Source organism: Monocercomonoides exilis (assembly GCF_001643675.1).
Source record: "Monocercomonoides exilis strain PA203 chromosome Unknown scaffold16-1735695, whole genome shotgun sequence".
In the NCBI taxonomy this organism is placed as follows: domain Eukaryota; phylum Preaxostyla; order Oxymonadida; family Polymastigidae; genus Monocercomonoides; species Monocercomonoides exilis.
The window spans coordinates 1,299,512-1,309,122 of record NW_027150561.1 but is presented as its reverse complement, the minus strand read 5'-3'; the positions used below and the strand labels follow the sequence as shown (position 1 = coordinate 1,309,122).

Here is a 9,611-nt window from a genome sequence, read left to right as displayed (position 1 = left end):
AGGAGTGCTGCAATTGTCATTCTCAAAGAAATATGACAAATACAGCTCATCAAACAGCATCAATGGAATATATTCCTCAAAGCGCTATGAAAATTAAACGAAAGAAATGAAAACGAAAAATGATCTTGGGTGATATTGCTCAAAACTGTTGCACTTCCTTTTTCTGCTGCCAGTCATCAGTTTCTTTATTTTGTCTTGAATTCCCTCTATTCATTTTCAGTAATTGATCATCTCTTTGGGCATCTATCATATCGAGCCTTCTCCAATCCTATCCTTGCTTTCTCTATTGCCATTTGTTCCGCCACTCAAACATACCCCAATTGCATCAGGCACTGTCATCACTGTTGCATCCGCTGGAAAATGTTCAATGCATGCCCTCTTCACATTCATCAGCGTCGGCCGATCGCATGCTCTGCTTGACACACATGCCTTCACAGCTTCCTTCCACTTGCTCCCACCTACTCTTTCTAGATCAGGACGTTCTCCATTCACAATCTTCTGTCCAGCAACCTCTGCCTCATACTCCCCAAACGGAATATTCAGCGTCAGACACTCCCACAGCATCATCCCAATCGAAAAGGCAACCGACTCCTTTGTTGCTCCCATCTTCTTGCTGATCAGCAGCTCTGGCGCCTTCCACCTCATACACTCTTTTCTGTTGTCATCCTCATCCTCAAAGGCAGATGAAGGAGGAGGTGATTTTGTGAATCTCTCGCTCTTCACAGAAACATCAGAGGAAGATGTGATCATGGTGGAGGTTGAAGAGATGGAGGAAGTGTCAGAGTCTGAGGAGCAGTCGGAGTGGAGGGCAATGCAGATGACCATGTGCTCCGAGAACAGCACAATGTGGGGACTGAGATTGACCAAAGAGGAAAGCTCATTTTCCATTTCATCAAAGGAGTGGAGGGCGAGATTAGCCACCCAGAACAGGATCTGAGCAGCTGTCATCTCCCTCTCCTTCAAACTCCCAATCGCCATCTCCTTTGTCTTGTTCCTTCCATGAAGCAGCATGAACAAAGAATCCCTCAGATCCACAATCAGCTTCTCATGAGGGGATGAACACGCCATCGCATCCACCAGATTGGACATTGATGAGGTGGTGGGGCACAGATCCTCTCCTCGAACAAAAGTGGAATCTGTGTCTGAAGTGTCTGTTGTTGAAGTGGATGAGATAGATGGCGATGGTGTTCGCTTTCGAATTTCCTCTTCCTCATCTTTCTCCAATGCCCATTCAGGAATCTTGTCTGAGTCTTTTCCAAGAATGTATTCAGTCGATCCACTCTCACTCAACAAATGCTCTGATGACTCTGAATGACCCAAGCTTTTCTCATACACTCTCTTCTTCATCCTCTCATCATTCTTCTTCTCTGCCTCATTCTCTGCTCTCCTCCACTGCTCCTCAGGTGACATCTCCATCGTCACCATCTCAAATGCCTTCGGATCTTTTCTGATGTTATCGTTCACAATCTCTCTCAGATCTTCTGCTTCATTCTTCACCTTCTTCCATCGAACGACAAATATCACAAATCCAATCAGAACAATCAAAAATAAAACGACAAATATTACAATAATAATCAACGACCATAACGATCTTTCTTTCATTTCTCCTTCAGCAAGTTTGTCATTTCCGCTTCTTTGAGCTTCGCTTTTGTTTTTCAGAATAAAATGTTGCGTTTCGCATTTGTGTTTCTCATTACCAAAAAGAAGAGCAACAGATGCTTCTGCATTTTCTTCTTCTCCAATAGTTGAGCTTGAAATATCTGCAGCTATCACACTCTCGTTCACATACTCATCAAAATCATATTTTTCCGCACGCTCTTCGTCTCCATTCCTCAGACTCAACTTCAAACCCACGTTGCAAGGAAGCAACAATGTGCCTTTCACATACAATCTAACTTCGTCTCCTTTCTTATCTATCTTTGCTGATTCTATTGTGGGGATGAACAAAGGAGAAGGCCTCTCTCCAGCAATCCCTTTCATCGTGCATTCATTATCCAAGATCCATAATGATGTGTTTGGCAGCAGCCCATCTCCTCCTTTCACACTCATCACATCTACAACCCCAAAATCTGAGCAGACAATATTCCGTCTAACCGATGGGTAGTGCAAAATAGATGGATTATTGTTGTTGAAATCGCATGCTTCAATCGTCACAGCACCGCCACTCGCTGTCAACCCGCCTTTCGAGGAGTCGCAAACTGTTGCATCTCTTATCTCAGCAACACAATCAGAGAAATCAACAACAGAGCCGTTCCATTCGCAGATTCCCTCTTCAGCAACATTCATTTCCTCTGAACCACCAGCAAGATTCCCTTCAAACTTGCACTGATCGACCATCATCTCATCGGCAGAGACCATTGCCACTTGACTCCCTTTCGCAGATGCTGATGCGCATTCGCAAAATGAACAGTTGAACATTTCAGAGGCAGACTTTGCATGAGACGTGAAAATAACGCTTGGTCCAGATGATGATCGGCTGATGTTCGCAAATGATGATAACGACAATGAAAAAAGCAAAGAAGAGCTCTCTTTCGCAGAAATCGCACAACCATTTTGCAGAATTGTATTTTCTGCTTTCAATTTGGAAATGCTAACACTCTGGCTAATTCCACACTCTATCACTGAGCTCAGGCATTGAACATTGCTGATTGTGAGATCTTGAAACTTTACGCTTTCAGAAGTCAACACACGAAACGCTGATTTTGCTAATTGCAAGCTGCATATGCTGCACTCGCTTCCCTCGAGCAGTCCATCCTCAACAGTTAACAATGAAAAATCTAAATTGTTCTGTGAATTCCAAAGTGATCCACTCTCAGCCAGAAATGAAACGGATCCCAAAAAGAGAAATCCATTCAGTTGGTGTATTAAGCACGAGCAGGCAATGTTACACATACCATCAAAAACAAATGATACTTTCTCAAATCGAACAGATTCCGAAGTTCTCACAACTTCCTCCCCTGCCAACTCAACCTCACTCACTTTTATCTCGGCATTCCTATTCGATTCCATCGACTTGATCGTCACCTTTTGAGCAGAGCACGAGCCAGTCAAAGTTGTTTCATTCCAAACAAACAGCTGAGAATAATCAGACGGGATAATGTGGCTCACTCCAACATTCAGCGATGAGCATGCGCTCTTCATTTCCCCACAATTCTTGCTGTCGCTTCTGTTCCCCACAATCGATGACACAAATATGAATTCGCTCCTGAACACATACACTCTTCCCAACAGATCCTCTTCATCCTCATAATTGTCTGCTGTGCATCCCCATATTGCCAGCTCCTTCACAAATGGCTCCCCAAAATTTATCAGGAACTGTGATTCAGTTATCTGTGAGTCAAGGTCAGTGCACTTCACAAACACATCTCTCCCTTTCAGTGCAGCATTCCCTCGGAATGTGATGTTCGATAGCACAAATGGCAATGCCTTCTGCGAGACACTTTGTGATTTCAAAAACATCCCTCCTCCTCTTCCAATATTCGAGCAGAAGCATTCTGTCACATTTGTGTGGTTGATTTCCAACAATCCGCCTTCGCTGAGTCCAAAGAATACAGCTCCCCCTTCATTCGAGCTTGTTGATCCACAATCACGGATTGTCGAATTATGCATTTTCAATTTTGCCACATTTTGCTCACCGCAACAAAGCAACGATGGATTGTCCAATGAACTGTGCTTCACATTCAGGAATGCACATTGCTCAAATATGGTGTTCCATCCTTCGTCGGCTGCATTGCTTCCACCTCCAGATATCCGCGTTTCGGCCAGAGCAAAAACACTTCCTCCATTCAAAGAAATATCTTCGAATGTTGCATTCTTCATCAACACTTTGCAATCAACTGATATGCTCATTATCTCGTGCATCGATCCCAGCTCTGTGATCTTTGTCGATTCTATCTGAACAATTCCTTTTGTGGCCAAAATCAGAACAAATGATGAATTGTTTCCAGCATTAGAATATGCATGGATTGAGCAGCACACAAGACTCGCTTTGATTGAATCTGAACCTGTCCAGATGAAAAATTTTGCTGGATTGTCAAAGGATGATGGAATCGAAATCTCCACTTTTTCAAATTCAATAACTCCGTTGCATTCAACAACAACATCTGCATTTCCTTCAATCGCTTGAACAAATTTGATTTTGTCTGATTCGTCATTTGTTCCTTCTATTTTCATGCTGCTCAACCTTATTTCCCTCTTCACATCGCAAATCCCCTGTATTATCATCCCTTCAAGAGATAGGTTGCTTGCCCTATTGAGCGCATAATCAACGGATCCGCACGGATATTCTTCTAATCCACATACAACCACGTTGTTTCCTTTCTCAGCAACATATACGCTCGATCCAATAGATTTCCAGAAATAGATCAGTGGGATTGCGCACTCTCTGTTTCCTCCGTCATATCCTCTCAGAGAGTCTTCAGTCAGCATCTCCAATCTATCTCTCACGAATGGAAGCGTTTCGTTCTTGACGCTGCTGGCAAGTGATAAAGACGAAATGAACAGATCCTTCCCATATTTCGCATTGTTTGGCTTGTTTGGTGAAAAAACAGGTGAGGATATCACAAACCATCCATTAACCTCTTCTTCTCTCAGTATCTTCATCATTATTCCTCCTCCATATCCAACACTTTCCCCTTCATATGGTGCTGTGCAACCATAAAATGTGCATTCATTTGCCACAAGATTCGTTTTTGGAGATGCTTCAAAAAGAGTGCTCCTCCCCACACTCTTCTTCCTCTCCAGCAACAGCACATCCTTCGAATGTGCAGTCATTTATTTCCACTTTGTGATCTCTTCCATCATTATCATTCTCGTTCGTAATGCTGATGCACCCTCCACTTCCCTTCGAGCGAGTAATCAATGAAAATGTGCAACCAGATATCTCTTCGATATTTCCGTTGTGGCACTCAACAACACATCCATCAACAAATGAGATTTCTCCAAAATTGCTGTTCGTCATATTCATCGAAGGCACACTTTCGGAATTTCCTTCAACAATGAAAAACGAAAAACCCCATTTGGCAATACTTTCTGATCCAAACTCAATCACCTCCACAACTCCTCCAACAGCCTTCACAAGCACTGCCGAAATACTTTCGGCCTCTCCTTCCATCCCACACTTGCTCAGTGTGAGCTTCTCTGAACGACAACAAAACACACTTTCATGATATGTCAGCGATTGAGATATCGAAAATACAATGCCAGTTACAGATGTTGTGACTGTGTTCTCCATCAATCCACTTTGTGCTCCTTCTGTCAGATCAGCAACTCCACACTTCATTTCATTCTCCTTTGCTTTGATGCTCCATTCTTCCGAATCAAATCCCAATTCCTCCTCAAAGACAAATGGCTCAAGAACAGTAACATCTTTTTTCTTCCCTTCAAAATGGACTGATGCAGCATTTGCGATTGTGGAGCATGGAAACGCTTCATATCCACACATCGAAAAATCATGGCTTGATGATTCTTCTCCAACAAATGCTGATGCAGAAAAGTTGTTCCACAAATACACAACCAGCGGAATGACAAATGACTCATTCAGCGTTGATCTCTCAAATCCATTCAGTTTTGAAAAGTTATTCAAATCAACATCAAATCCAATCGAGTTTCTGTCAATCACACCTGAAAGATCATGTGCATTAACGAAGATTTCTTTCCCTTTTCTCGCATCGCACCCAGGAAATGAAACATCCTTCAAGATGAATGAACTCGCTCCACCATTCAAATGAAGATAAATCCCTCCCCCATATCCACGCTCCCCACCTGCTGTTTGCGTTGCCTTGCAGCTCACAAGTTGAAATAAGTCGTTTTCATCATTTGAATACATTGAATTCGCTTGGGAAGCATCCGTCACATTTCCCACAGCGAATCTCGATCCTTCTCCCATTTCAACCCACAACCCTCCTCCATTTCCTCCTTTGCTCTCACACCCAGATATCAGCCCTCCAACTATTTCCAGAAAGCAATCCCTCCCAAGTGTGCATTCAATAGCTCCTCCATTTCCTTCAATCCCCTTGAATCCACTCATCGTATTGTTCGACAATTTCATTGACTTCCCAGAATATGTTGAAATAACTCGAATAGATCCTGATGGCAAATCTGCCTGTGAAGATGCTTTCACTGAAAGTGTTGAATCTTCACTCGTCAAAGATGCTCCATTCGCCACCCCAAACAAAACACTATTTCCTGTCGAGCTAATATCCTCAATATTCATGGAAGTGAATGTTCCAGCAGCATTGTTTCCATCAAGATTAATCAACGGACAGTTCCCAATTATCAATGATAATACAACAAAAGATGAAATAGAGACTTCACCTGCTGTTATTGACAAAAATTCATAAGATAACGCTGACTGGGAGCCTTGAAATGTCAGTGAGCAATCTTCAAGCGAAAATGATTGTGAGGTGGAACTGAAGAATGATTCGTGATTTGGAAGAGCAGAAGGAACAGAGAAAATGAGTGACATCATATACGCATTTGCACTTACAGTTATCATACTTCCTTCACTTCCATCAGAATCATCAATAACCTTCCATCCACTGTTTCCATCTTTCCCTCGGATTGTGTGCTTGAAAGAGTCAAACATCAGCTCACTGTTCACTTCTGTCATCCCATCGATAACAATCTTCTTTTCCTCTTCTTGTCTTGTCAGTGAATGATTCAAAGTCATGCAGGGAAACTCAGTAAACCCACAATAAGAATTGTCAAAAGCATCAACATTACTTGCAACAATCTCTTCTGGCAAAGAAATCAAATAAACGCATAGCGGAATTGGAACAGTTTCATTTCCATTGTCAAATCCTCGGATTTTGTTAATCGTGGAAATTGATGCTGTCAATGAAGTGATTTTTCCACTTTTTGCTGTTGACTCCAAATTGATCGAATCAACAAAAATATCACTTCCCCACTTTGCCCTGTTCCCTTCGAATTCCGAGGAAATCATAAAATCTGAACTTATGTCTTTCACTTTCAGCCCAATCCCTCCTCCTCTCCCTTGAGTGGCTGAGGCATAACAATTTTTCACAATGCCTCCATTCAACTTCACATACTTTTCACTTCCTATTTCAAGCATGAACCCTCCTCCAAAGAGTGATATTTCACTTCCACACCCATCTGCAGTGCTATCTTCAATGCACACAGAAAATGGCCTATCCGACAAATTGATCAATGAAGAGCCCGCCGTAGTTCTCACAATCCCTGAAAATGAACAATTTCCAGCCCTAACTTCGTTTGCATTTGAACCAGAAAAATCGAAAAGGCTCGTTGAAAGAGATATTTTCAGCCATCTCACAAAACTCATCTCCATTTCCCCTCCATTTATCAAAATAAGTTCTGTCTCAATAAATGTGTTTTGTGAATGAGCAGCATCCGTTGAAATATTCAATCGTGCCATCCTCATCACTCCTGCATTTCCCACTTCAAACAGTCTGCATTGCCTGTTGGTTTCGCGTGAGGAATCATGAACCACTGATAGGTCACTCACGTTCAACTTCCCTGCTCCGACTGCAAAAAGAGACAGCCCAGCGGAATTCAGTTTGGTCATTACAGCACTTCCTGTGGGCTCCAGCCCACTGATTGCAAACGAATTTGTCCCAGCATCCACTTCATCTCGAATATTCATCGTTCCCCTCAGAATCTTCACATCCTCCACATAACCAGGAATGAGCTGTGAAATGCAATGCCCTATTGTCTCACATGGATGTGTTTCATCAAACCCACAGAAAAACGAATCTTTTGCATGTTCATAATTGCTTGAATTAAAGACATATCTTATTCGACCTCCGACATTTCTCAACCAATCACTTTTATCCTCAATTGAATACCATTTGGTTGACACTCTATTGCTTGAAGTTCTTGTTGTTACACAAGTCGTATCAATTCGATTTGAGGTTTCAAAATAAAAAACAGCATCATGACCTCCAAATTGAGCAGTATTATTGTGAAAAAAGCAGAAATACAACAGCATTCCACTTATTGAAATATTATTGTCAAAATACAGACCACCACCTCCTCCTTTTGAATGGCAATTTTTGAAACAACAAGATGAAAAACAAATCTTTGAATAACAATAAACAACATCACTTCCTCCTCCTGCTGAGCCCTGTTCTTTATTTCCACTGCAATTATCAAACAAACAAGATAAGACACACTTCTCTTCCTCGCCACTCGTGCAATACCACACACTCAAACCTCCTGCATCATCAGCTGACCAAGAATTCTGAAATAGGCAATTAGATGTGATTGTTTGTTTGCTAATTTGATAATAACCAATTCCTCCTCCTCCTCCGTTGTCTTCGGAAGTTGTGCATGAACAATTGACGAATATGCTGTTATTAACTTCACATTCAGAAATATTTTTTGCGAAAATGCCACCTCCTCTTGTTTTTGTTGCAAAACAATCTTGGAATGAAGAATTCGTTACTGTCAGTTTTGCCTCAGAATTATCAAACACATAGACTGCTCCTCCACATTCTGATGAACATCCAACCCATTCACAAGAGTTAAGAGATTGTGTATCTGATGTTGATATTCTATCCTTTCTGATAAATGAGTTACTCACCCTTGTATTTGATACAAACGATGAATTAAATGATGAAAAAGAGGAAGAAAAAGTGCATCCGCAAACTAATCCTCCTTCAAGCACATTTGTTGAGCGGACCACAACACAACTGTGAAAAACGCTTTTTCTTGAAAACAACGAAGGATCTTTGCAACGCTTTTGATGATTCTGAGTGATGTTAAAAAATAAACACTCTTTGATTTCCTCAAAAGCACATTCACCACGATGAAGAACACTTCCATCATCAGATAAACAAAGATTAGAAAATATCGAACTTGAAAGACATATGTTGGAAAGATTCGTTGATGATATCAAACTTCTCATTTGTTGCTTTACAGAAGAGGCAAATGAAAAGTTGTGAACACAAATTGAGCCACAACATTCGAAAGGAGAAACACTTATCTTCTCAGAATTCTCGATTGAAAATGACTGCAAAAAGCACATCGAAGTTTTATCAATGAATAAAAAAGATTTTGTATCCAAAAATTTGAAGAACACCGATGACACAAAAATGGAAGAATTCACAGTATTTATTTGTGTTTGAACACGAGAGCTGCTTGCTGATAGATCGAATAATCTCTTGTCCTCATTTGAAAAGTACTCTAATATACCAGGTTCCTTGATTTGAATATCCTCTGCGTCAAGGAAACGAGAAACACTTTGAAAATTTGATTTCCTATTTATTTCATCGCTGAATATTGACAACGCACTCAATTCAGTTTTCTTGGATTTTGCAGATAAATGACTGCATTCAAATAACTCTGCTAATTGGATAAACAATAACAGTGAGACTTTGAAACGAAAAAACTGGTGGATTTTGAGGGTAATGATCATTTTATTCACCATATGATCAATAAACCCATTTCAATGATATCCGAAATGAGAAAAAATAATTTTTATTCATGTCATTTTGAATATGAAAAATAAATAAATAATAAATAAATAATGACACAAAAACTTTCATTAAGTAATTCTTTTTGATGTCAAACAAAAAATAATTTATATTGTTTTCTTAGGGAGAGGAAATGGATAACAACCCATAATTATTTAT

General features: G+C 40.7%; 1 protein-coding gene across 1 annotated transcript; it reads right to left on the bottom strand.

The window, feature by feature from the left end:
* Positions 1 to 246: 246 nt before the first annotated feature.
* Positions 247 to 7,966, bottom strand: MONOS_17430 (uncharacterized protein; the record flags this gene model as incomplete). The annotated part of the gene is made up of 2 exons (XM_067870350.1): positions 247 to 4,646; positions 4,726 to 7,966. 2 exons carry the CDS (start codon positions 7,964 to 7,966, stop codon positions 247 to 249), a joined length of 7,641 nt encoding a protein of 2,546 aa, XP_067729692.1.
* Between the last annotated feature and the right edge of the window lie 1,645 nt (positions 7,967 to 9,611).